The 27,491-nt window shown below is 49.9% G+C and overlaps 2 protein-coding genes across 6 annotated transcripts; both read left to right on the top strand.

The window, feature by feature from the left end:
* The first annotated feature begins 3,069 nt into the window (after positions 1–3,069).
* Positions 3,070–17,231, top strand: SEPTIN3 (septin 3). Of its 5 annotated transcripts, XR_007629921.1 has the most exons (11): positions 3,095–3,305; positions 8,366–8,557; positions 8,815–8,943; positions 9,656–9,737; positions 10,115–10,252; positions 10,616–10,733; positions 11,170–11,265; positions 12,102–12,201; positions 12,693–12,744; positions 13,976–14,240; positions 16,715–17,231. XR_007629921.1 is itself a non-coding variant. In XM_050323685.1 (10 exons), the coding sequence occupies exons 2-10, from the start codon at positions 8,395–8,397 to the stop codon at positions 14,109–14,111; spliced, it is 1,014 nt and encodes a 337-aa protein (XP_050179642.1). In that variant the 5' UTR covers positions 3,070–3,182; positions 8,366–8,394; the 3' UTR covers positions 14,112–14,584. The 5 variants fall into 5 exon arrangements, 4 of the variants coding, with proteins under 4 accessions (XP_050179642.1, XP_050179639.1, XP_050179638.1 ...); XM_050323685.1 differs by lacking the exon at positions 16,715–17,231 and having other exon boundaries at positions 3,070–3,182; positions 13,976–14,584; XM_050323682.1 differs by lacking the exon at positions 16,715–17,231 and having other exon boundaries at positions 12,105–12,201; positions 13,976–14,584.
* Positions 17,232–17,335: 104 nt separating this feature from the next.
* Positions 17,336–27,020, top strand: WBP2NL (WBP2 N-terminal like). The gene is made up of 8 exons (XM_050323686.1): positions 17,336–17,440; positions 20,435–20,543; positions 21,089–21,224; positions 22,631–22,723; positions 23,483–23,692; positions 24,069–24,197; positions 24,520–24,596; positions 25,482–27,020. The coding sequence occupies exons 1-8, from the start codon at positions 17,382–17,384 to the stop codon at positions 25,527–25,529; spliced, it is 861 nt and encodes a 286-aa protein (XP_050179643.1). The 5' UTR covers positions 17,336–17,381; the 3' UTR covers positions 25,530–27,020.
* Positions 27,021–27,491: the final 471 nt, after the last annotated feature.

The raw sequence follows: 27,491 nt of genomic DNA, 5'->3' as shown, positions 1-27,491 counted from the left end.
CCCTGGGAGCTGCCTCCCTCCAGCTCTGGACAGGCAGCAAAGGACCAGTCCACAGTGAGGTTTCCTTTACAGCAGGGTAGATCTTCATCTGCCTGGTTCCTGTGCCAGCTACTGCTGAGCTACCTGGGAATAATTAAGCCAAAGGCAAATGCTGCCTGAAATCTGAGACTGTTTCTCCTCCGTGGGACCTGTACAGAGAGACCTCAGGGGAGAGGGAAATAGTCACAGATACTGAACTGAAACACTTAAAACATCAGAGAAGATACTTAGTGCTGGAAATACTACACAGTATCAGGTTGGTCTTTTCCACCTTTTTTGTCTCTTTGCCCTTAAAGAAGCAGAGAACTCAAACTGCCTTGAGCTCTGCTTTCCACCAGCATTCCCCACGGCTTGCTGTGGGTCACTGGATGGTGATTCCCCTTTCACTTCTCTCAGCCCTGGACACCCAAAGGCAGGCAAGTGTCTCCCCTGCCATGCTGAGGGTGCTATGGGTGTCCATCTCTCTATTTTTTTGCTCCCACTTGCCCACTAAACCATGTTTGTTCTCATTCCATCCCACCAAAACAGCTTTCTCCTTTCTTCCTTGTGTTGCCCTTCAAAGTCTTTTATAGTAAGGAAGGTGTAGAGTAGCAAGCTGATCCCTGCCATAGGTGTTCTCTTGACACTGAAAATGCCCCAAAGCTAGCAAAATTAAGAAACAATAAGAATAATGAAGAAGAAAAAGAAAATTGGAATAAGGGAAGAAACATCAACCTGGATGAACATCCGGCGAGTGACCACTGAAATTCCAAAGTGGGATATAAATTGTTTCATTAGACTATGCCATTTGAGAGGAAAATAATTGACAGGAAGGGAAAAAATTTCAAATAATCAGAAAATTTAATTTTTTTTTTTTTTTTTTAAACTGTACCTGCTGTGCTAGGGAGCAGGCAGCACAGGGCTCACCTGACAGGTGTGCACTGCTATTCCACCTTCCCTCATGGGTCCAGGGCAGGGGGTCATGGTGTGGGGCTGCCCAGGGTGTGGGGCTGTTGGTGATGGAGTTCAGGAAGGTGCTGGGACAGTGGCAGTAGCAGTCACAGCACCCAGCGTGGGAGCATGCCATGCAGGCCACAAGGGCCCCATTGTCACAGCTGGAGGCGGGCTGGCTGACTGGACAGGGCTGGAGGTGGGAGCTCAAGTACGTGGATGACGGCAGCTCCAGGGAAGTCTGCACCCCGAGACACCACGCCCTGGGTGTCTCAGGGGGAAGACCTGGGCTCCCCAGCCCAATCTGGCACTACCGGCTCCCTGCTCTCACACCTCTGCTTCCAGCCTGCTGCTGACTGCTATGGAGGAGGAGATCGCCCTTCATCGCAGCTGTCTGCCTGCCCCAGGCAGCCCCACCAGCCCCAGCCGCATCCCGGGCCCCCCACGGCACTGGGAGAGCCCCCTTGGTGCCGCTGCCTCCACAAAGAGGAGCTGCCTCTCCGTCACCCTGCGCCGGGCTGGTGGGGGTGGCAGGGGGCCCCCTTGGGAGCGGCTACGGGGCCTTGCCCCTGTCACCCCCATCCCCCCTCGCCCCCGGCCCATGGCGGCTGAGGGGCCCCAGCGACGTGGCAGCTCTGGAGGGGCTGAGGCCACCATGGTGGTGAAGATGGGGGTGTCCTGTGCCACACCACGCTCCGGTGGGTCTTTGCTGACGGGATGGGCTGGGCATGGGGGAGGGAGGCACCAAGGGGTCCCTTGGCATGGAGCCCAGCATGGGGCAGGACCCTTAGTAGAGGTGGGATGATGTGGGGGAGGATGTGCACTTCCTCCCCGGGAGTGATTTCCCCTTGACCCACAGTGGGAGCATGGGTGGGCAATGGCAGGTGGGAGGAGAGCCCGTGAGTTTGTGAGCCTGGCACCCAGCAGGGAAACAGGTAGCTGTGGTCACCATGTCAGGAGATGTGAGTGCCAGGATGCCTGTCCATCTGTCTGGGGGCAGCCAGCCTGTCAACAGCTCAGACTAGCCTGGGTAACTGCTGATGGTGGTTTCTAAATGTTCTAAACATTACAGTAATCTGCAGCAGGTGTAGTTTCCTTTTTGCCCCAGAGGGCTGCAAAAATAGGCCCTCAAAACCCTTGCTGAGTCTGCCAGGTATCCAACAGCCTGGCCTCCACCCAGGGAGCTGCCTCATGGTGGAAGGACACATGGGGACAGCCCTAAAAGGGTACTGCTGTCATCCCACCAAGTGGAGGGTCAGAGCATTCCCAGATGTTGGTGCCCCAGCACAGCATGGCAGGGACACACAAATGTAGGAGAAGGAAAAGCACAGGGGGGAAAGGGCATCCCCATCCAAAGGTGCAAGCAGCCAGAGGCATCTGCACAGCTCTCCAGGCACAGGCACATCCACTGGACAGGTGGGCATCGCCAGGCACATATGCCTGCCAGGGCACACAGGGATGTGATCTGTGTCCCCCAGTATGGCCCAAGGGGGATGACTGCTCCCTGCTTCCCGCCTGCATACACACACAGGCATGCCTGCATGCACACATGTATGTACACACATGTGCACAGAGGGGACAGCGCCGGCTCTGCCTCTGCACCATGGGCTGGCAGCCAGGAATCATGGTGCCGAAGGAGAAAAGGTTTCTCAGACCTCCACAAGCAGAGCTGAAGGGCAGATCGCATTTGATGAACCAAAACATTCCCAATTTCCTCCCTCCAGGAAAGCAGAAGGAGACCTTGCAATCCCATGAACCAAAAAACTACCTAGGGGCAAAGAGCGTCTTTCCTCAGCCCTGCTGGAGCTAAGCTTTGAAGGGTTAAATATGCCCCTCCCTAAACAAGCAGAGATGCTGCAAACGTTGAGGAATTGGGAGGGAAAGGGGCAAGAAGAGGCCTGTGTGGTGTGGGTGTGCAAGGGGGGCCCTCCGGGACATATGGGGGGCCCATCAGCAGTGGCCCCTCCAGCCCCGCAGCCATGCTCCTCCCCAAGGCAGGGAGGCTGGCAGGGGCCTGGGATGGAGTCGGGGGGCCTGGGATGGAGCCGGGGGAGGGTGCGCGGGGGGGAGATTTTGCGGAGATGTTTAATATTCAGGTCACATGACGATGGCAGCAGGAGCAGCACCAGCATCCCCGCTCTGCTGAAATAGCCACTGGAGAAGGAAGGGAAGGAGAGGGGGGGGAGAAGAGGACACGGGGAAGAAAGAGAAAGGTAAAAGCAAGCAGAGCCTTATAGCCCACCGTACTACTTCATCAGCATCAGGCTAGAAAAGTGGGGGGGAGATCCACCCCTTTGCGAGAGGATTCGGAGACAAAGGAAGCTTCATGTTCAAAGGTAGGATGCTCCGGGCTTGGCAGGGCTGGGCAGCGCCAGAGGGACGCCGCTGGGGCTTTTTGTGCGGGCACCCTCCGCGGTGCCCCCTCGCTTCCCAGCTCTGGGCACGGGGGAAGGATAATCCCGAAGGGCAGCAGGGCAAATCGACCCTGGCTTTGACTTTCCTCTGTCTTTTTCCTTTTGGTGGCAGCAGCCTCGTATGGAGGAGAAGGAGCAGGGCTGGTTGTAGTGCTGATGAGGAGTAGCTGGCGCCAGGCGCTGCTCTGAAAGAAACAGATAATCCCAGCTGGTCCAGGGCTGGGGAAAGCCCACAAGCTGCTCGGCTCCTGGCTTGTCCCTTGCCAGTGACAGGCAGTCGCTGCGGGGGCAAACGGGGGTGTCCTGTGCTGCTCCCTGGGCATCTGCGCAGGAGCCAGCGGGTATGAGGGCAGGGGGACAGGCAGCTGCGGTGGTGCGGGTACCCCGGTCCGGGGTTGCTTAGCATCCTCTCTCCCGCGCCGCCCAGGTGTGAGCTGGGCCATGGGGTAAGGATTGCACGGCTGGAGAGCGGCACCGAGAGTACGGCTGGGGCTGCGGCGGCTGGGCTGGGGATGTGCCCAGTCCCTTCACCTCCAGCTTCTGCATCTCCGGAGAGGCTTCGGCACACACTGCCCTAGATTTCACTGCAGCCGGGCTCCTACCCAAGCCCTTTGCAGAGTGCTGAGGGGAAGGAAGGTTGCTGCTGGGAAGGCTGTGGCAGCCCAGAGGATTGATCTTCAAGCCAGGCAAAAAGATCTGGTAAGAAGAATGGCTCTGTTCTGTACCCTGAGGTCAGGCAGTGCATCCGGCCATCACGGCTCAGCCACTGCCCTGCACAGCGGAAAGAAGTGCGCTGGGGTCATTATGGAAACTGAGGGGGAAAGGTATTTTTCCAGTGGAGAGATGCTCAGTCCAGAACCTCTGCAGATCTGAAGCAAGGATCAGATCCTGATCCCTGCTAGCTCCAGGGAGGCTGTGCTACAGAAACAGCTGCTTGCTTTGCTTCGTAGAGACCTGCACTACCAGCTGAGGGCCCACTCCTGGCAGCCAACTGTTCCATGTCTACAGGTAGTGGAACTGCGGGTCCAGGGCCACATGGGTGGAAGGGTCTGGGGTGAGATGCGTGTGTGGATCACTCCTTCCAGCCAGAGCAGGACAACCTTGTGCCACATGGGAGCAGAGCTGCTGCGAAGCCGTCCATGTTACGTGGGGGTTAAATAGCTTTTCTTTGCTGGAAGCTGGCTTGTGCTGAGCACTGTTTGCAGCCCTCCCTCCCTCTTGCCACTCAGACAAAGGATGGAAAGGCAGGGGGAGGGGATGCGACTGTATCTGGGTTATCAGAACACAATAGATGTTAGTCCCCACTACCTGAGCCCCTAAGGGACCTGTAGGGCCACCTCTGTCCCCAGACAGCTGCTGAGAACGCCTGAGGTAGGCATGAAGAGTGAGCTACTGTAGTGGTGTCTGCTACTGGCCACGTATGCTGGCCTTCCAGGGAGAGGTTTTGGGGTGGATCATGGGCGTCAGAAGCAGGAGCTAGCTGGGACTGTGGGGACCTTTCTGGGCAATCGTTGTGCTTCTGGTCCTGCCTGTCCTGGCTCCAATGCTGCACTTCGCCTCTCCTTGCTCCAGAACTGAGTGGAGCATCTCCGGTGAGCCAGATAATATTCCCCAACAGTCCAGTCCAGCCCAGGCCACCCCTACCACATCTGGGCAGCAGGGGTACCACCAGCAACCACCCTCTTAAATGAGCTTCTGTTAGCATGTAGAACAAAGCAGCAAAGAAAAGGGGGGCCCTGCGAGCAGTGGATGTAAGTGGTTAACCTTGGCTACCCCTCTGTTCATTGTCAGCTGTACTGGCTGAAGTGCCCTATCATTACAGGGGACAGCTGGAAGGGCTGTGGGATGTGCCCAGGACATGTAATGCCACCCTTCGAACAGCCACCCAGAGCGCTCAGGAGGCTTCCTAGCAGCATTAGCTTTAATGCACGTAAAACAGCCACTCCCAGGAGAGCAGGCAGGCACGTTTCTTGTCTCAGGGTGCATCTTATGGCTCTGGTCCCCGTTTTGCACACCCTGACCTCCCTAGCAGGCTGTTCCTCAGTTGGCTCCTTGGATTCACCTGTGAGAATCAAGAGGTGGAAAATCATGTGCGGAAAGCTGAACCCCCGGGCAATCTCTGCAAAATGGGGGCTTCCCCACCTGAGGCCAAATAGGAAGGCACTCCACACAGAGAGGAAGGCAAGTGACGAAGAGGATAAAGGGAGGTTGCTTACCCTGACACCTTGAATGTCCAGATATAAAATCCAGGAAATATGTTTAAGGAGACTTCTGGAGATCTTTTCTCCTGGTTTCAGGGTTTTCTATAGCTGCTCAGGAACCTGACTCTGAAATATCTGGCTCCAGCTGTGAAGGGATGGCCACATATCATGATGTCCACAGCAGTCAGCAACATCTGTCAGCTCTGTGCAAAGCTTCCCTTGGTGAGATTGAGGGATGAATTTTGAACCTCTTAATGAGCCTTGAGGCTACCAGCAGCTTCCCTACTTCCTTATCCTTCCTATGCAAGAATGAAGGGTGGAAGGAATAAAGGAGAGAGCAACAGATTCCCTGAGGACAAGCTACTACCCAGGCAGCAAAGGGGTCACAGCCCATATGGCCCAGGTCCTGCACCCATCCCATGCAGCTCGTCAGCTGGGCTTTCTTCTCACAGCTACCTCTTCCCTGTATCTCTCCAGGGTTTATTTGGCCCCACTTACTGCAGCAGCCAAGTGTCTCACTGGCCACAGTTCCCTGTCCCACATGCCCTCTTCATCACCTGTCTCTCTCTTCTCCCTCTCTTTGGGGTAGGTGGGAATCCAGCAGGGCTGTGTGGGGTTTGTACTGGAGGATGCTGCAGCAGGATGAGGGACATGGCACAGCCATGAGACCACGATACAGGTGGTTTGGGGCAGCCTGGGAGAGGACGAGTGAAGGGCAGTCTGCAGGAGAGCTGGCTGGCCTGGCCCCCTGTGCTGTACGAAAGATCTGGGTTTTCCTGGCTGGCACCAGCTTTGACAAAGCTGGAAAAAGACAACAGGAGCCTCAGGGTGGGCTTCGTCAGCAAGAAAGGCACAGACTAGTTGTGATGGGTGTAAGAGAGGATTGCAGCTGAGAAGCACTCAGCTCTGCAGGCTGCCTCCTCCAGCAGCTGCCTGGCAGTGTGAGGTGCTCCAAATTGCCAGCCTGGCTCAAGTCAACGGTCCATCTTGTGCTGTGGTCCCCTCAGGGTGCTGCTCACTGCTTCAGGAGAGGATGATGATAGCTCAAGGTGCCCTTGCTTGGTGGGGGAGAGCAGGAGGGGGACCATCCTCCTGCTGACCTCTTCTGTGTGGGCAAGGTGGAACAGAGCTGGTACAAGAGCCTTCAGATGTTACCCACAGTGCTGTGCAGGAGTGGCTGTGCTACCATCCTCTCATACAGAGGAAAGATCCCTTCTCCCAGTTTAAAATCAAAGACTTCCCAAGCAGTTAAAAGAAGCTGGGTGGAGGCACCCTTCTCCCCAGCGAGGGTGCTCCTTCCACAAGGTTTTTCCTTAGCACATGATAGTGGGATATTACAGCTTATATAAAATATAAAATCTTCACCACACAGAGCAGCCCTGTGTCTGCACAGAAGTGCTGATGTGGGAATGCCAGGCAGGGTCCCCAGCCAGCCATGGAGCGTGCTGCAGCCCAACTCTGTCCTTGAACAAAATCTCTCTGATCTCTCTCCAACCTGTCTCTGCCTGGCCTGGCTGAGCTGTCACAGGGACTGTGGATTGGTGCCATCAGTGTCCAGAGCCTGATGATCTCTGAGTCATTTTCCTTGCCAAGAGGGGCATGTATCACCCACCAAATGGCAGTCGCCTGCCTGGCTGCTCATGTCTTTCTCTGCAGCCAGTGGATTCTGCTGAAATGATGGAAAGGGATAATTTATTGTGAGATACTTAGACTGAAGTAGCATCTAAAACAAATGGAGTACTTACCAAGCAAAAACACACGCTGTCACTGTCCTGGAAAAATAAGCATTTAATAAGACAAAGCATGAGGACGTCAAGTAATTAGAGAGGGAGAGGCTCTAGTTTGCAGCTGGATTGTATATGCAAGGTATTTGATTCCCATCCCTTTCATCTTCCTTTCTAGATTCATCCCTCACGCCTCCCTTCCCCACCAATTACAGCTTTTCTTCAATGCCCGGTCCTCTTCCAACCTCTGGCTTCCTCCCAGTGGCAGGGAGCTGCTCACTAATGAGACAAGAGATGAAGATAAATGGGGAAGCCTGCCCTAAGCAATGTGTGCCCTCACCCGAAAAAGAGTCAGGGAGGCTAGAAAGCTCTCAGGGCCTTTCTTTTTGCCTGTTTGTTTTACATGGAAGAAGTGAGGAGGGAGAGGTGAGGAAGGAAAGATGCAGATAATAATTTTTGATCATGATGATTAGTTTGTGGGTGGGAGGTAAGCACAGAGATTATGGCCATACTTTCACTTCCACCACTGCCTTCCTCTGAGGAGCTCAGCCTGCACAGCACCAGCATGGTCAGTAAAGCATCTGCCCCTGGCAAGGGCCAAGCTTGCAGGTCCTCACAGTACGTCCCAAACTATGTTTCAATGCCAGGACTTGGCACACGACAATTTTTGAAAGTCTGTTCCATCACAAATTTCATGGTAAACTTGGAGTGGCAGAACACTGGTGATTCTGTGGAGAACTGAGAGACAAAAATGAGGAGACACACACAGAGCTTTGGGCACCTGATTATCAGCCCAGCCAGGTTCACTGAGTCTGCTCCTGCTGTTTGGAAGTAGCCATCAATGCATGCTCAATGAAGCCCACTTCACCTCCTTGTCTGGAGTGGTGCATAGAAGTAGATGTTCCTCCATGAAGAGCCTTACTGCTAAAATCTTGCCATTCAGTCCTCCTCAGTAGGCTGTGAAATTGATCAAAGTTTCCCTCAGCCCCTGTGACAGGTCAGCAGGGAGGTTGTTTTAAACCTCGTTGACTATTTTTGAACCTTTCTTCCTGTGCAGGACCAGTGGAGACCAAAAACGAAGCAGCCATGTCTGAGCTGGTACCAGAGCCACGACAAAAACCAGTCGTGCCGATGAAACCCGTGGGCATCAATGCCAGCTTGCTGGGCTACATCGGTATTGACACCATCATTGAGCAGATGCGCAAGAAAACCATGAAGACGGGTTTTGACTTCAACATCATGGTTGTAGGTAGGCAGGGACCAACGGAGGAACTGGGAACCATGGCCAGGGACTGTCCTCTGAGGCCAGGTGGGAGAGCAAGCCCTGTGGGGAGGGCACGAGGGAGCAGACAGCACTTGCTCACTTGCTCTGAGGGAAAGGAGAGCCTGCACAAGGCAAGGAGACACCTATAGCCCTTTCCCCTGCCAGCCTGGTTCCATCCCCTGGGCCTGCTGTCATCACCAGGCTGTGGCAAATGTCACAAGGTTCCTCTCTGCAATCCTCAGGTCAGAGCGGACTGGGAAAATCAACGTTGGTGAACACACTCTTCAAATCCCAGGTGAGCCGCAAATCTTCAGGCTGGAACCGGGAGGAGAAGATCCCCAAGACAGTGGAGATCAAAGCCATTGGGCATGGTAAGAGCCAGGCTGCTGGAGTGGAAGCAATACTGATGCTTCAGTGCAGTCTTGCAGAAGGTCCCAGTAGTCTTCATAAATAGTTCTTTGGTATTAGGCAGCCCTTTCTCCGTGGAAAGCTAAAGGACAGTTTTAGGTGGCCTCAGAGCCGGACAAGGCTTTTCTTAAACAGTAAGGCCACTAATGCCAGAGTCTGAAGTGAGGGGTAGAAAAATAGTTATAGATTTTTCTTCTGCTCAGAAATTAATCTGCATGTGTCAATTAAGCCTTGCTGTAAGTCATTCCCACCTGCAGACACTTAATAATCTACACAAGTTGCATTGGTGGGTCCCATCCCAAGCCCGGTAGAGCACATATCCTCATGGCAAAGCATCAGTACAGCTCCTGCAGCAGTAACAAGCATCATCTCAGATTCAGGATGATGCATTAGAGGGGAGGAGAATTTGTGTAAGGTAGGTACTACCTCTGGGCCACAAACTGAGCACAAATCCGTTTTTCTGTGTCAGGGTGTTGTAAGGTGGCTTTGGTATAGATGTTAACAAAATTTGGGGTTAGACATTCGAGTGGGGATCATAACTGTTGAGGTATGACCCAGCCTGGTCTTGTCATACTTGTTGGGCAGGGATGAGGGCAGAGCCCTCTTGTTCCCTTGGAGGACACAGAAACATAGGTCCCCAGGGAGGAGTATGATTGTTTGCAATTTCTCCCCCAGTCATTGAAGAAGGTGGTGTCAAAATGAAGCTGACAGTGATTGACACACCAGGATTTGGGGACCAGATCAACAATGAGAACTGGTGAGTTTTACAAGGTCAAGGCCTTGTGTCTCAGGAAGGTCTGGAATTAAGATGGTATATGAAGTGAGTCTCATCTCCTGGGTCCTGGAAAGCATCTGGGATCCTATTGCACTCAGGGGGCTTGTAATGGGGCCATGAGATTGTGAACACCATGGGTCTGTGTGCATGCTTGGGGGTATGTACCCATTACATGGTGCATGTTTATTTTTGTGCCCAGCTACAGAAACTCTTAAATATCTCTGTTGATGGCAAGATGCTTGAGGTGGATACTTTCTATGCCTGAGCCTGCTTTGCTGCTGTCAGAGCTGGGAACACTGTAGGCAGGTATCTCAAGAGATGTGTACCTGTCTATTCATCTCTCTCTCCCACTTTAACAGCTGGGAACCTATTGAGAAATACATCAATGAGCAGTATGAAAAATTTTTGAAAGAGGAGGTGAATATTGCAAGGAAGAAACGAATTCCAGACACGCGAGTGCACTGCTGCCTCTACTTCATCTCTCCTACAGGCCACTCGTATGTACACAGTCCCTCATCCTTCCTCAAGCCCTTTGTGCCTCTGTGCCAGATAGATACCCTACACTGCTCCATTTCAGACATGAATCTGGGGATCCTGTCAGCAGAGCTGGACACTGTTTAGCTTAACTTCAGGTGCTGTGGGGCTTTAAAGGGTCTAGGATAACAAGAGCAGGAAAAATGCCCCTGTGTTTTTTGGGAGAGGGAAGGATGGATGGGAAGAAGGAGATGAGAGCATGGTGGTAGCAAGCAGGGTATGTATAAGGGAGGGTTCACTGATGCCCTGATGCTGGGAGAGTCACTAGGATGAAAGGCAAGGAGGGTAAAGTGACCCCTTCCATGTTGTTCCCTCTTGGGCTGCAGCTTGCGGCCTTTGGACCTGGAATTTATGAAACATCTCAGCAAGGTAGTGAACATCATCCCAGTTATTGCCAAGGCTGACACCATGACCTTGGAGGAGAAGACTGAATTCAAGCAAAGAGTGAGTATCTCCTCTCCTGCATGGGATCCTTCCCTGCCCTGGCTTGGAGGTGGGAGAAATGAGTGGTATCCTTCCTGGGATTGCAGTGCAGTCCCAGTGCATGCAGAGTCCAGCACTGGGTGGGTGGGTAAGTCCTAAAGACGCAGTTGTTTATAGCTTTGAGGGCATCTTTAGAGAAGGAAGAAACGTGTGTATCCCTGTGATATCTTCTGATACATTCTGTGATGGGAACTGGAGAGCCAGCCATATACCTGGGGTCGGGAAGAAAGACTCATCATTGCTGACATGTGTCCTCACTTTGCTGTACACTTCCTTGGGACAATCCCTCCAGCCCCTGCCCACTGGAAGGATGTCCCAGATGTATTTGCCTGGACATCTCAACTGCCTTTCCTTCAGGTTTGTGTTGCTTTATGCTCCAAAATGTCTCTCTGCTTAGGTGCGCAAAGAACTTGAAGTAAATGGGATCGAGTTTTATCCCCAGAAAGAATTTGATGAGGACTTGGAGGATAAAACAGAGAACGACAAAATCAGGGTAGGAAACATTTTATTGTGGGAGGGGAAGGGGGAATGAGGAGGGCACCACATTTTGTTCTGCACTCAGCACCATTGGCCTCACACATAGTAAATAAACTGCTTTTTAATCTCCATTCCTGTGGTAACTGCAGTCTCTTCCCAGGCTCAGGGATATCTATAAAGCAGAGTAAATCTGTGAACATCTGCACAACCTTAAGGATAGCAGGGTCTCCTGCACCCTGTACTCTGGAAACAGACACTTTCTTCCTGTGCTTAGAGATATCTGGGTCCCCAATAGCCTCACCTAGTGTCCCACTTCCCAGCAAAGCTGCATCCCTACTCCATTTCTGGCCTTCCTTGGTACAACCCTTTAAGCCATTAAATTTGCTAATTTTTCCTGTGTCTTATTGAGGAGGATTATTTTGAGTCCTCTCCTTTTTCTCTTGTGAAGAACTACAAGCTTGGTGAGAAATACTCACCTCGAACTATCCATATGAGAAGCCCTGCTCTGCCAGACCCTGCCTGGGTAACACCAAGGTACTTCTTCTCTGGTCATCTCCCTCTTCAGAAATGCTGGTGATGAATGCAGAAAAGCTCTGCCTCCTACTCCAGAACCCTTGGCCCTGCTGCAAGCTATCCCCTAAGCTTGGGGTGGTGCAAGGGCACCTGGAAAGCGAGGGTCCAAAATGCACTAACAGGTGAAGAGGACAGCCAGTAAAGTTTTGCTCAGGAGAACCTCTTGCCTTGGAGAAGGCCTTGTGTTTGTTGAGCTGAGTGGAAGAAAGGTGGATGGGAACAGTGGTGGTGTGCTCTATGAAATGAATTCAATAGGTCTTTTCACATGTCTCTCCCCAGCAGGAAAGCATGCCCTTTGCAGTAGTGGGCAGCGACAAGGAGTATCAGGTGAATGGCAAAAGAGTCCTGGGCAGGAAAACACCTTGGGGAATCATTGAAGGTAAAAAACCCCACTTGCTTCTGGGAGCAGAAAGTATGTCTGCAGGTCACAGTAGTAGACAGCGGTCCAGATAACATGTCCCATGGATATCTTCCCATCCCATTTGTGATAAACTTTTTGAAACCAGACAAGGGGAGAATTCTCAAATAACTGTGCTGGAAGGAAACTGCCATGGTCAATGCAGTGTCACTACCACCACCTGGCAGAAGCTGGAGCCACTCTGAACACCACAGTGTGTGAAACTAAGCTCCTGAGGTTGCCTTAGTTTTCAAATATTCACAGTCACAAAATTCATGTGTGACTGCTCAGCACCTCTTAGCGTGTCTCCTTCAATGCCCAGCAGTGTGGTGTTCAGACAACTGTTTGTCCTTTCTGAAGTATGCAGGTTCCACCTGGAACCTGCCCCATGGCAGTAACTTTCCCGTGCTCTGTAACCACAAAGGGGTTGTCAAAAAAAAATCGAATGTAACAATTGCTTGCTTTCTTTTCAGTGGAAAACCTCTCTCACTGTGAATTTGCTCTACTTCGAGATTTTGTCATCAGGTAAGGCCATGATCATGCACTAGTTTGTTCTTGATTAGCCATGAGTCTCCCTGAGATCCACTTAGAGTGAAATAGCCCCTATGGAAAGGAGAATAGAGTACATTCCAGGCAGTGGAAGCTTATGTTGGCTAGGGTTGGATTGAGTTAAGGAGTAGATACTCTAGTGCCTCTCTTAGCAACATGACCACTATGTCAAGTAGGTGCTAGTTTTCATGTATGGGATGGACATCTGGACAAAAGCAGAGTACTACCACACCCCCTGTATCCCATTATGGTTGTAAAAACTACTATTTGTTGCTGGCAATAGGTCAGTGATCAAGAGGTCACTATCCCCTCCTAGACCATGTGTCCTTCCAGGTTGAAGGATGTGCTGGAACATATAAGCTGGAAGCGAAAAGCTCCATATTTCATTCAGCTTTACTCTCTTTCATGAAGTTGCCTCAGTACCTAAGTGATATCTATCCCAAATTCTGTTGGAGAGCTGCAGATCCAGGGTCATCTCTATTCCCTATAAATAAAATAAGGTTTTAAAACAACATCAAAAATAATAAAATAAAGGAAACACAGTTCATTCCAGAGGGCTGTGGCCTCTGGCTACCGTCCCCACCTGTGGGTATGGTGGTATCAAGACACTTGGCCACGTACAATGCTTTGACATCACCCTACTGCCCTTTTTTTTGTCCTGCGATGCCTTCAGCAGCAGAGGTGCATTCCCCAAGTCTTCCAGTAAAAACATCCTACCCAAAAGATCATCACAAAACATATAGCAATCCAAGTCCACAGGCTTTCTATGGAGGTTAGAGATGGTGCTCACAGCAGTGTTCTGCAGATTATGGTCTGCAGGGGACCTGATACACCTTCCTGATGCTTCCTTGTCTCATCACTGCTTCCGATAAGTTCCTGTCTGCTCTGACGCACCAGGATGGCCAGTAGCTGTCCTGGTGGCATGGGTGTGAGAGGGGCAGGGCACTGGCAAGCACAGCCAGGAAATTCAGCCCATATCCTGCATCCTGCATATGTGTGAATATTGAATGTTGATGCTCCAGATCTCAGTCATGTATGATGGTACCCGTGCCAACCATGCAGAAAGAGGGGTATGATCATTAGCAAGACTGACTGAAAAAAAAGTCTTCCATTTTTCTCAGGGAATAAAATTATCATCAGAAAATTAATCCTGACTGCTGATATTGGTTATCACACCCTGTGTCCCATCTCACTTTGTCCCCTGCAGGACCCACCTTCAGGACCTAAAAGAAGTGACCCACAACATCCACTATGAGACCTATAGGGCCAAACGGCTGAATGACAATGGAGGGCTGCCCCCCATGACTGTCGAGACAGAGGAAAACCACGAAAGTAACCTGTGAATGATCCTCCCCCCCGCTGTCACCCGGTGTCTCCGGATATGACATCCCACCCCTGCTATCCTTGACTCTGCCATGGGCCTGTCTCTGAAGCATGTGGCACATCCTCCGTGGGCGTGAGAGGATGCAAGTGTGAGTGTGTGCAGGCGTGCATGTGCCCACCTGTGTGCCGGAGAGGGACCAAGGGCATCTCCCCCACCCTTCCCAGAGTGTCCTCATTCTCAGTTTGGTTTTTGCACAGTGGACTGTCTGTCATCTTCCCTTCTCTCTTTTCTGTGTCTCAGCTGTGTGTCTTGCCTGGGGCAAATAGGGTTGGGGGGAAGGATTTCTGGGTGCATGGATATTGGAGGTGAGACATGTGGGACATGCTCTGGTCCTGTTCTTATCACTTGGAGACATAGTAAGGAGAGACTCCAGAGGAGATGGTGAAGTCAGTGCATGCAGTGTTTTCAAGAGATGTCAGCAGAGATTTCTCTTGGATCTTTCATGGGTGTAAAGGCAGCCGATTGCTCTGAGGGCATGGTGGCCTGGCATTTTATCCCCATTTCTTGCTGGGGCTTCCCAAGGGGAAATGGCACCTTGGAAGTGGATAGGTAAGAGAAGACTGGCATGTTTTATGGTTCAGAGCAAGTGACTGCTGGGAGGAGACAAATTAGTTCTTGGGCTGTAGCATCTGTTTGAGAAGCATCAAAGTACTTGGGGAAAATAGATGTATTTTCCAAAAGAAGCAAAACCCAGAGGAGAAGAACATGTGCCCGCTGCAGAGGGTGCATTTGCCCTGCCCAGTGCTAAAGTCAAAAGCCATGCTTGTGTCACAGGCATTTGACTTGGTGCAGATCAGACCAAGCTATCCTGGGTTCACCCCACCTCATGGGGCCATCCCATCCCATTGTTGCAATCCCCCACTGCAGTGGTCTCTCCACCAGCAGTGAGCACACACCAGGCAACCTTACTCCGACCTTTTCCCAACATGGCCCCTTTGCTGTGGGAGTGCAGGAAAGATAGTGCCATAGGGGATCCCTGCTGGGACCTCCCACAGGGACAGCTCCACTCAGCACAGGGCCTTGAGGATCTTGGGAGCAGTGCAAAGAGCTATGGATTGAGAAGCACTGGGCCAGAGTGTCTCCCTGGATCTTCACTGATGACGGAGACACAAGAGATACCTCCTCCTCATCGATATGGCTGCACTTGTTACTGCAGCAGTCTCAGGGCTGTTCTTCTCTCCTCCTACTGTCCTGTCTCTTCCTCAACTCCTGTGCTTTTATTCTTATTCCCTTTTAGCCCTCCGTAACTTTCTTCCTCCCTTTCTTTCCCTATCTCACTTTCTCTGCTCTTTACCCTTGCTGTCTCTCTTTCATTTCTCCAAGAACTTGAACACTCCTCTTCTCCAGGCTGTTTCTTCCCTCTCCCAAGCTCTCAAATCTTCTTAACAATGTGCTTTTGTGCCCTGTTGAAGAGCTGTCATTTCACCTTCCCCAGAGTAGAAAAAGGCACAGCTTTACTGAAGACTACATGCTTGTGTCTAGCTGGTGTCAGCTGTTTTCTGGATGTCCCTGAGTGAGGTGAAAAGTGCTGGGTCTGTCTTGGGCAGAAGGGAGGAGGGGAGAAGATCAGAGATGTCCTGAGTTTGGCAGTGTCTGCCTGTCTGCATGTCACATGGCTGGCAGGGGTTGTCCCTCCAGGAGAATTGCCAGCTGCACTTAAAATGCACAAGCAGAATGCCATGGTGTGGGATGGCAGCACTGTGAGTAAGGGGGAGTAAGAGGAGTGCGGTCGGTTTGCAATAGGGGTTGGAATGCCTGATGAGAGAGGGAGGAAGAGGGAACAGCAAATGAGCAATGGAGGAGGACTCAAGTCAAGCCCGAGGCTGCTTGACAGGTCGGTACAGGGGCCAGGGCTGGGAACAGGGTGCTCCAAGCCTCAGCAAAGCCATCTAAGAGCACATGTCCATGTTGTGGCTTTCTCTGGTGCTGTCACTGCAAAGCAAAGGTCTCTTCACTCTCACTCTCACCTGTCCATGCAAATCAGCCATGTTCAGCACCACTAGGATGCGAGGGCCATACCAGCTCCACGTAGTGCTTTCACCACCCACATTCATGGCTCCCAGTGTTCCTGTATGCAGTGTGTGCACATAGCCATGTACCCCCCTTCCCCCTGTACCAGGCCTCCTCAGGCCTGCGAGAAACAGCAGCCTTGTCACCAGTGCCAGCAGCTGTGCCACAGACCCTGCAGAAACCATCCTGCCATGCTGCTCCATGTTCTGCCATACAACAAGCCACCCTCAGCCCAAGGCCATCAAAGACGTCCTCATCAAAGACAATGCCAGGCTGTTTCTTCACAGCACTGAAGCACGAAGCCACCTCACGAGTTCATTGCCCTGGGCTGCACTTTGTTAATTTCTAAGACTTTGGGACCCAAACAAGAATTATGGCAGAGAGACAATGCTGCTTCAAGCAAACAAAGCAGACACACACAACAGAAGAGAGAAATTTTCCTGTAATGTAGATTGCAAGGACAAGGCTGTGTGTTTCACCCTGTAGGTTTAGGAATTTTTATTTGTTTGTAATAAGGTGGTTTTTATGCTCTGCTCTGTAATTTCTTGTTAGATCATGGACTACTTCTAAAGGATCTGTAAAAGCTCGCTGAGAAAAGCAAGCTCAGGTATTCCTCACTGCCAGCTGCTCATGCCAATATCCTACGGTCAACTGTGTATCTACCAGGAAGTCTACAAATGGCAAATACAAAAAAAATCCCCACATTGCACGACAACGGGAGATACTGTGGGGAAGAAGTCTCTGTCGATGGATAAGCTGGGAAAAGCCTGAATCGTGAGCCACCAGCTGAGTTTCCAGGATGACCACAGCAAGCCAGCTGTTCCCCCGAGATATCCCCTTAACGATATCACAGAGGGGCAGAGTCGAAACTTAGTACCACAGGTGCCCACTCAGCGCGTTCAGAGACTCGCAAACTCTTCACCACACACGCCGTTCGCCGGAAGAACTTTGCCAAGCGCACGGCAAACCCTGGACAGCGTCCCCTGAGGCCAGGTTGCGCGGAGCAGAGCGGGCGGGCAGAGCGGGCGGGGCTGCGCGGTGTCCGCCATTAAACCCTCCCGGCGCCGCCTCCTCCGCCTCCCGCACCGATTATTTCCGACTCGCGCCCGCCGCGCGCCGCGGGGGGCGGGGCCAGCGGGGAAGAGATCGGTTGGGGGCGGGGCCTCGGGAGTGACGTCACAGTCACCCCCGCGCGAGGGGCGGGGCCGGCGGGTCGAAGATGGCGCTGAACAGGAATCACTCGCAGGAGGGTGGTGTCGTCATCCCCAATGCCGAGAGGTACCGCGGCACCGGGGCGTCCTCCTCATCCCCTGAAGGGCCGCGCCGGGCCGGTGGGGCCCGGGGGTGGGAGGCTCCTGCTGGCGCAACCACAGTTCCCTTCCCGCCCGCCCGCCCGGGCTCGGCGCGGCCTGGGGTCTGCGTTGTTAAAGGGCTCCTGGCAGGGTGGGCGCGGGCTGGGGCGGGCAGTGCGGGGAGCAGGCCTGGCTGGGGTCCGCAGAGCTGCCCGGTGTTCGCTGCGGGAGCTCGGCCGTCCTTAGTGCCGCTCTTCGCTACGTGAAGAGCGAGCTGCCATCGCTGTAAAAGTTAAGGAATTGGGGGTTTTTTAAGGTTATGCAATTAGTGACGTCAGAGAGGCAGAGACCACTTAAGGTAGGAGTCTCGATTCCTTGAATTCGAAGTAAGAAACACTTGTTCCTTCTCTGTGCGGGGAGGCGCCTCTCCATGGAAGCACAGCCAGCAGCTGCTCGACGCCTGCCCTCGCCCCAAGTGGGGACTGACAGACCGGCTTAACGGGCTCGGGCTTCGGCTTGGTGTGTTCAGGGGCTCTCGGCATCCTGGCAAGACACATCCTAGAAACGAAGCCCAGTAAAGGATCGAAGTAAAAGATCAGAGGAGTTGGTTTGGATCTGGTGGTCAGTAGGAAAAATGCGCTCCAGAAATATGCTCCAAGTAGCGTTTAGTTTGTAGCTGACTCCTAATACTTCAGTCAAGGAAGTCCTTTGACATGTAGAGCTCATGCTGGTTTAAAGGAGATCTCTCTGTCCTTTGAATTGTGGGCTGCATCAAAAGCAGTGTGGCCAGCAGGTCAAGTGAGGTGATTCTGTACCTCTGCTCCACTCTGGTGTGACCCTGCCTGGAGTACTGCGTCCAGCTCTGGGGTTCCCAACATAAGAAGGACCTGGAGCTGTTGGAGCGAGTCCAAATGAGGCCACAAAGTTGGTAAGAGGAATGGAGCACTTCCCCTAGAAAGACAGGCTGAGAAAGCCAGGACTGCTCAGCCTGGCTGTTCTCCTGTGTGGAGACCTGGCAACAGCCTTCCATCTGAAGGGGCCTACAGGGAAGCTGGAGAGCAATTCTTCCTCAGGAACTGCAGTGATAGGACAAGGAACTTAGTTCAAACTTCAAACTGAAATGGGGGAAAATTAGGCTAAACATTGGGAAGAAAATCTTTAAGGGTGATGAGACACTGGAACAGGTTGCCCAGGGAGGTTGTCGGTGACCCAACCCTGACAGTTTTCAGCCAAGTTGGATAAGGCCTTGAGCAACCCGGTCTGGTGGGAGGTGTCCCTGCCCCTGGCAGGAGGGTTGGGACTAGGTGACCTTTCAGGTCCCTTCCAACCCTTAACATTCTACGATTTTATGAGCTTAGGCCATTCTTCGAGGTGGTGCTTAGTCACAGGTGGGGACAGTCCACAGGGTGCGCAGCCCTCCCGTGACAGCCCTGGACAGGCATGAAGGTGCAAACCAGTTCAGCAGCCTAATTACTCCCAGTGGTGGTAGCTGCATGTTATTTGCTTGTGTGAGTAGCTGTGAAGGAGTAAACATGGCAGTGACTATGTAGAAATTCTTCCTGGTGACGCAAACTGATGTGAAACGCTGCTAAGGGACATGGCTGAGGAAATGATCTGGTAGGATCAAAGCTGTCAAGAAGCTGATTTTATTTAGCTTAGAAGAAATGTTTCTCCCCTTGCATTTTGGAAATGGGAAGAACTCTTCTGCCTCATCAGTCTGTCCCTTCCAGCCAATCTGAGAATCTGCATCCAGCTCAATTATGAAGTAATGTCCCAGTGGAGTTTCTTGGTGAGGTTGTTTTTTTCTCATTGAAGCTAGAATTTTTAATGTCTTCATTCTCAAGTAGCTGCATTTTTCAGATACATCTACAATGTTGACCTCTTCCCTAAAGAGCAAACAAGCCTGAAACTACGGGGCTTTTGGTTGTTTTCCTATATGGTGGCCCTGCAGATTCCTCTGTTCCCCAAATAATTGCGCAGTTTCACAACTTCATTCGAACTCTACAGTATGCTGATCAGAATAAGAATTACTTCAGATGCAACCTGTTCCAGGCTTGTTCTGGTTTAGGGTTTTGTGATTTTGTTTTTTCATGCTCTTGAATCATAAAACACCTCAGCGTCTTCTGCCACTGTAACACACTGAAAGTTTATCACCCCCAAGGCTCTTTTGTTTGTTCTGCAAATTTTCTTACTGTGTGGTATGTTTAGGATCTGCCCCCTAGATTCAGTGACATACTTTTCCAAGATGACTCTTTCTTTTTTTTTTTCTGAAAATATATTTAATTTTCCAGGCACCTCCATACCCCTGACCCTGCAGTGTTCACAGTTCTCATCTGGCTTTGTGTCATTAGCAGACTCTGCTAATGTTCCCATAGATATCCAACAATAATATCCTTATTGCTGACATTACTGGCTCATTGTTTTGTTCCTTAGTGTGGTACTGTTTATTACAAGTACTTACTTAAGTCATGTGAAGCAGGGTCAGCAGAGGGGGTGTTAGTAGAGCCGCTTCCTCAGTTTGCACAGCGGGTGAGGTGTTACAGCAGTGCTGTTTTCTGGTGCAGTGGCCTGGGTTTGAGCACGGACTGCAGAGAGAGGATTGCTGTGAGATTACACCTTGGCATCAAGGGGATGGTTTCTGACAAGTCAACCCTTTCTGTTCACTGATCTTGGGATGAGGCTTTTTATGTGCAGAGCAGAATTTCTCAGCCTGAATTTCTCGGGGTTTTGAGACAGAAAGAGAAACTGTTATTTAAAGCTTCCCTTTGTGGAGGAGCAGTAGGGCTTGTCTCAGGTGAGAGGATGAATTCTTCTACTCCACATAAATCATCCCTCTCTGTTCAAAGTCAAAATGGCCCACAGCAGAACTTTTGGCATAATATTTAGAATTTTGGTGTGCTATTCCACTCCCTGTGTGATGAGGGTGTGTGTCAGAGCTCTTGCTGAGTTTTTCTCTCCAATGTCTGATTTTCTCCTGTAGTGTTCTCAAGCAGTGTAAAGATGTGGAGCTCTCCTTCAGTGACGTGACAGGCAAGCCTGAAGTCTTCAAAGGCACCAAGAAAGGGATGCTGTATCTCACCCCTTACAGGGTAAGTCTGATTCCACCAGGGCTGTTTCTTTCCCAAGGGATCTTGTGAACTTTAGACCAGAAACCTAGTTGGTGGTAGAGGTGATTTTTGTTGTGGAAGGAACTACTGATCAGCACTAGGTAGGAAAACAGAAGGTGAAAATAGGATAGTTCGTACCTGTGTCACAATCCCAGTTCCCTACAAAGGCACTTGCAGTCTTGGAAATCACTGTCTAGGGAATATATTTTGTATAATGTGTCATTTAGTATTACTTTCTTTGAAAACTCTCATAGCTTATCCTTCAAAAGCAGAACAATAAAACTCTGTAAATGTGCGTGTATGTTTTAAGTGGTTTATTATTTTGGAACATACGTGCTTCAGGCAAGTGAACCATGTGCTATCAAATCCATTGGGGATCTGCAGTATGAAAGCTGTGAAATAACACAATGCATATTCATATTAGGACTTAAATTACCCTCTTTTTGGATGCTGATACAACTAGAACTCCACGATCACCCACTGTATCGAGTTCAAGTAATTCAGAAGCGCTCCCTTTTGTCTTGCAGGTGATCTTTGTGACGAAGGGCAAGGATCCTATGCAGTCTTTCATGATGCCATTTTATTTGGTGAAAGGATGCTCAATTGAGCAGCCTGTTTTCTCTGCCAATTACATCAAAGGACAGATTCAGGCCGAGGCAGGAGGTATGTGCCCATGCTTTGTAGACTGAACTCTTCCCAAGTGTCACAAGAACTTTTTTGCTGAACACCAGACAGATGGTTTACATGCACAGGAAACAGAGAGTAGCTGTAGCAGCGTAGCTCGTGTGTCCACACTGAGATAACTCCTGTCTCCTGAACTTTAAGGCATTGCTACTGTGTTACTTTCTGCCCCCAAACTAGGAACTGACTTTCACAGCATGACTTTCATTTAATTCTGTAACTTTTGTCTTGCTGTACATACCATGTTTACCCAGTTTCCTTGTGTGATTGTTTCTCTCCTGTTTTTGACCTGGAAGTGTGGGTAAATGACCAAGTCACGCTATTGATAGATAGAATTAGCAGCCACTTTTGTTTTCAGGAGGTCAGCAGCCACTTACCAACTTGAGTATGTCTCTGAGCATCCGTGGAGCTGCTGTCCATCATTGATTTAGCTTTGATCCCAGTTTGAGCGCGAAACTGTGTTAAGTCTTACACTGGTGTTCGTGACCAAACATGTGGAATTGCAAATGATAATCAGGGATTGGAAACAAGGCTTTTGGTTCATATTTCTTACCTCTCCAGCCCTGGAATTAGTTTATGTGCATCTTCATGGCATCTGGAGAGCTTATACTTTTTGCTTTCTGTTCATAACAAGGTCTTAAAGTGATTGAGTCTCCTGGGGAATGTGGATCAGCCCACTTTCTTATTAGACAGGGAAGATAAATCTTATTTTATGAAATCTTTTATTTAAATAACATCTTTTATTTAAATGACATATTTTATTTTCTAAAACCACCAGAAAACAAAGCACTCCCTCTCAAAAAAAACCAAAAAAAACCACAAAAAGCCCTGGCAAAACAAAGCAGTCTTACTTATCTCCGAAATACATCACCTACTTGAATTTTTTTTTTCTGAAAAATTGTTATTATACCTCAGCATTTAATAACCTGTCTGAGGTTCTATGTGTCAAAGAGATTAAAAATGTTACATTTGATTTAAATCCTGGCTTGAGTTGCAGATTCTGGTCTGTAGTCCACTGAGGTCAGCAATGAAACTTCATCTGAGGGCTTTCGATTAAAATCCTCAGTGAAATAAATATTCTGTCTTTACACTGTGTTCATTATTAGGGTCTATTAAACCTTTCAGGAAAGAACAAAACAGCCTAGTATCTAGAGTAGGCTGCTTCTACATGACTATAACTTTTAAAGAAATAACTTCCCAGTCGTCTTGAGATACTATTTTGGGGGACATCTGCTAGCAGTGCCGTGACTCTTTCTACCTGGTAATAGGACAAAAAATAGTTTTGAAATAAAGAAGAAAAATAGTTGGAATATTAACAATTTTGCTGTCTTGGCTGCTACTGAGGAGGTTAATAGTCTGTTTCAGTTCTAATTCTCTCTCTCTCCTAGGTGGCTGGGAAGGGCAGGGGACATTTAAGCTGACTTTCAACAGTGGAGGAGCCATTGAATTTGGACAGCTGATGTTCAAAGCTGCTTCTAGTGGTAAGGGATTTTCAGAGCCTGTTGTTCCCCCCATGGTCAGCTGAGCTAGTAAGCAAATAGTGCTCTTTCTGAACTTCATAGAATGAAGGGTACCCAATGCCCTCTTCCACAGTGGAGTATTTTTTCTCTTTTGGAGGGAACTTTTGTTTTCCCTTCCAGTCCTTTTTCTTTAGTTCATCTCAGTGCTTTGTGTAGTCAAAATATTCTGGGGTTTGTGCTTCTGAGATGGACCACCTTTTTCTACAGAAACTTGTTCCTCCTGGAAAAAAAAGTTGAAATATGTGATGGTGAAAAATTGATTCCCTTACCCATCCTCAGCTCAGTTCTGTAATAGTGCAGTAAGATGGGGGAAGTTAATGTGCACATTTGGAGATGGGAAAAATAGATTTTAAAAAACAATTTCTTTTTAAAAGTTTCAAATGGGAGGAAAAGTACCTTTTTTCTGATACAGTTTCATAAAAGAAATGTGCATTTTAAAATGTACATTTTCTTTCCTAAAGGCTTAAAAAGAAGTTAAAAACTTTATTGATACTTGCTTTAGCGTGGTCTTTTCTTCAAGCAGTGGGAGCTCTGTGGTGGGACTGGCAGCTTTGAGGTAATATTTTTGCAGCTGTTCCCTTTAGCACCCTGTGACTAACGCTTCTCAAGCACACTACTATGCCAGGACTGTATAGTGAATCTAGGTGAATGAAAACCTTTTATTGTGTGCATTTAGTTGTAAGAGAAGATGTCTGGCTTACTTAAACATGTGCTCCTTAGCTTCCAGTGGCGTTCCTCTCCAGAACCCTGGCTATGGCTATACACCTGTTCCTGGAGGTTATGCACCTGCCCCTGGGGGTTATTCACCTGTGCCAGGAGGCTATGCTGCCCCTCCACCACCAAGCGGACCATATCCTAATGCACCACCTCCAATGAATGCCTATGGACCTGCTCCACAGCCCATGGGATATCCATATGCCCAGACTCCAGGTTTGGAAGTTGTGTAATGATGACTGTATTTAATATTAGCTGTAAAGAAATGACAATGGTACAGTGAGGGCTACTGTAGCTTTGTCTCCATCAAGGATTCCTTGTCCTTGAAAAAATCTGTCACATGCTGTTGATCACAGCTATATGAAAATGTGGTTTGTAAGTTGTGCTGCTGCTTGTCAGAATTATTGCCTGCTGCCATGACAGGCATTAACAAATTGTAAAATCCCTGCTGTCTGCATCCCTGCCAAGCCTGCGTAGCTTCCCTCTGGACACTGCTCTTCTCCAGAGCTAATGTGCTGCCAGCCTGTGAGCTCCCTTCCCCTCTGTCCCATTGCCACAGTCCAAAGCATCAGTCTGGTGTTGTCTTTTTCAGGTATTTACCCACCCCTTCCAAACATGAACCCCGCGTATGTGCCACCTCCACCGCCCTACTCCGGGCCATTTCCTGCGGGACCCTCAGCCCCCTCAGCTCCCCCATCGTGGGTGAGCCCCGGGATGCCAGGTAAATGGGACTAGGGGCTACCAGGGTCCAGGTGCAAAAGGGTGCCTGGGGGCTTGGGCTGAGGATGGCACAGCATGGGGTGTGGAAGCTTTTGTTGCAGGAGCTCAAAGTCATCTGTGGGGAGCTGCTCAGCCCTGCAGCTGGCCACAGCTTGGGGTCAGCCCTAGCCAGCTTTCCTGGGCTGCTCTGAATTTTAACCCAGCTTGCTGCAGTTCCTGTCAACTCTTTGGGCCTTTGTTGCCTCCTTGGAAGAGCTATGGCTGGGGAGGAGGCTCTGGGACCACTGCCTAAGATATTTAAGGTGGCTTTCCTTCTTTTTCAGGAAGCAGTAAGGCCATGGAAGCTGCTTCCAGTGCATATTACAATCCTGCCAACCCACACAATGTGTACATGCCCATGGTGAGTACTGTGCCTGGTCTGTGTGTACCTGCTCTCTCCTCTCTCAGTAGCAGAGACAGTGGTTTGCTTTCATAGCAGTTTGCTTTCATACCTTCATGTTGAACACGCACAGAAAGTATGCATTTTTCTGGGAGGGAGGCATGGATGTTGGTCCCATGAGGAAGGCTTGTTCAATTTTCAGTCAGGAAAGGAGGAAGGCCTTGAGATTGATCCAGTAACAGCCATTATTACCTGTCTTATTCCTAAAGGCATAACAGACTTGCATGGGCACAGAGGACATGCAGAGCTCTCTGCATCCATTGGGCCTGAAAGTGGGGAGAGTTAAAGAAAACCAGGACAGTTAAGGTTGAGAGCATGTGTGTTTCTCTTTCATTTTTTTCCTGGCTGTATGGAGATGAGAAGGTCTCTTACTGTGTGGTTGGTGGAACCAGTAGGTTGGCTGTAGCCTACACCTGGTACATGACAGTCCAGCGGTGCCCTTCACTGCCTTGTGTGGGTCTGGCTGGCTGGAGGCTGATGGAGCAGCAAAGCTGGCCCTCTGCCCAGGAGTTTACTGTCTGCTGGGTCACAGCTATGAGCTTCAACAGGGACAAAGCCCTGGGAGAGGAGAGGATGATGGTTAAAACAGATTAAATGGTTCATTTACGGTAGACCACTTGTTACCTGGTTTTGAGGGGACCTTCCCTAGAAACATTATGGGAGACAGTGTATATCATGGAGCATAGCTGACACTAGAGAGGAATGGTGTGATAAAGTGACAGCTTAAACCATAGCACCTGACTCTGTCTGTAGCTCATTGCAGAGCAGTCATTTCTTGTGAGCCAAGCCTGGAAGAGCTTGTCATAAAACAAGCAGGGTTGTTGACTCTACTGTATCTCCTTCCAGGATCAGCCACCTCCTTATACACCTCCCGAGGACAAGAAGAACAACTAACAGAAGGAAATCGCAATCAGCCTCCCACACTCTCTCTCCCTGAAGACAACTTGGCTGTTAGTACCCCTCGAGTTAACATATCTCTGGATCTCTGTTTCTATACAATAGATGTAGTGCTGGGCAGCTGAGCACCTGCCCTCCTCAAACATTAAGTCAGTGGCAATACAAGGCAGAACAACAGCACTTTCCTGCTTATTTGCTTTATCTCATGGGGTCAAAGCACTAACCTTTTGTTCTGCCATTGGCTTGAGGAGAGAGATAGACATCTTATTAAACCTCCAGTATATCACATGACTAATCTAGGACTAAAATGTGAAGGCTCTGGGATCTTGGAGTAAAACAACTTGGAATGCCAAACTTTTTACTTCTGAAGCACCATCCAAGAGGAAAGATGTAGAGAGCCATGAGATTCCTTGCATAGATTCTTGGGTGTCCCAGAAAGGTGTTAAATTTCCTTAAATTCTAGCACAATTCAGTGCGAGATGGGACTCTGGAAATCCTGTTTTGTGCTGGAAGTGTGCATTTCACGTCCTGGACTAACAGTCATGAGGTGATGACCTGGGAAGTGCATTCTAAGAGACACTGAAGCATTTAGCTACTCAAGAGGGAAGGGGATGGGCACCAACTAGTCTGCCTTTGTAGCCATTGAATAGAAAAGCAAACAAAGGTGTGCCACAGGCCAATGAGCTGATAGACTGGCAGGCATTCGGATCAGTCTTCCCTTTCCTGTCCTAGAAGCAGGTCCCATATCTGTGCAATGATTCTGTGTCAAGCAGCTGTTCTTCAAGCGTAATGGAGTCAAGTGCTGCACAGGAGGCTGCCTGCCTTGGAGCAAAATAGGTTACACTAGGAAGATGACCTGGCACTAGCCTTGTCAGCAGACAGGTCTCTCAGCCCTGGCTCCCTCTGCTGAGCAAGCTTATGCTGTGTGCTACCTCCACAGGGGAAAACTGGCCCTCATCTTTTCCTTCAGGCCCACATCTGAGCAACATGGGCAGGTGGGTACTGTAATACCAGAGTTGGATTGCTTAGAAGTGCAGTGTCCTCTCAGCTGGGGACCACTTTCTGGGGTGGGTGTTACTATTGCTCAGCTCTCTTGCAGAGACTCTGGCTGCTCAGCCACAACCTTTCCTTTTTCCTTAGGACATAGTGCCATTAAACCTACTCTGAAGAGAGTCTCTAGTCTGGTAGAGACCCTTGTGATCCTTTACATATGAGGTGATTGTACTCCTTCCTACAGCCCCCTGCCTTCATAGTGAGGGGGAAGGAGTGTTTTGCCTCTTACTTCCCTGTGTGCCAGGGCTCTCCTGTAAGTCAGGTTTGCACAACTTTAAGCAGTTCCACATAAGGGGGAATTTCCTTATCTATAAACACTTTTTAGATCTGAGTTAGAGATATTCTAATAACTCTGTATTTAAAAAAAAAAAAATCAGCCATGAATGTTTGTAACTTTTTGAATTGCACTTTAATACAGAAGTGTTGATACCTTTAGCTGCCTGTTCACTGTTGTGTGTATGTTGCGTTTACCTTAATTCTTGTGTACTGCACAGAGGGCTGGAATGAACTACAACCACTGGTGGTGTTCTGTCAGGGCAGCTGTGAGCCAGTCCTCTCCCCCTGGTACATGGCTAAGCTGGATCTGGAATCAAGTAACTGGGGAGAGGGAAAAGGTGGGGCCTTATCCCCTTGCTGCCTGGGAAGGGTGGAAGGCTCTCACCCAGGTATCCAGAACTGGCACATGTTCATGCGCTCCATGCAGGCACAACACTGCATTTAGCAGGGCTGTGTCACCACAGTGCTACTTACTACAGCTGTATTTGTAGCACCTCTTCCATGTACCTCTGCTGTCAGAGGGAAGGCCTGTCTTTAAGAACTCCTTACTAGCAATTTTTTTTCCAGTGAGGGAAAAAGATATGATAAAAGAAAATGGCACAAATGGCACTTAGCTGTGGACTGTAAAAT

The sequence above is a fragment of the Myiozetetes cayanensis genome, unplaced genomic scaffold (assembly GCF_022539395.1).
Source record: "Myiozetetes cayanensis isolate MyiCay16 unplaced genomic scaffold, myiCay2020 scf3, whole genome shotgun sequence".
NCBI classification, from domain to species: domain Eukaryota; kingdom Metazoa; phylum Chordata; class Aves; order Passeriformes; family Tyrannidae; genus Myiozetetes; species Myiozetetes cayanensis.
Note: the sequence above shows the minus strand (reverse complement) of the source record. Positions and strands in the feature narration are given on the sequence as shown.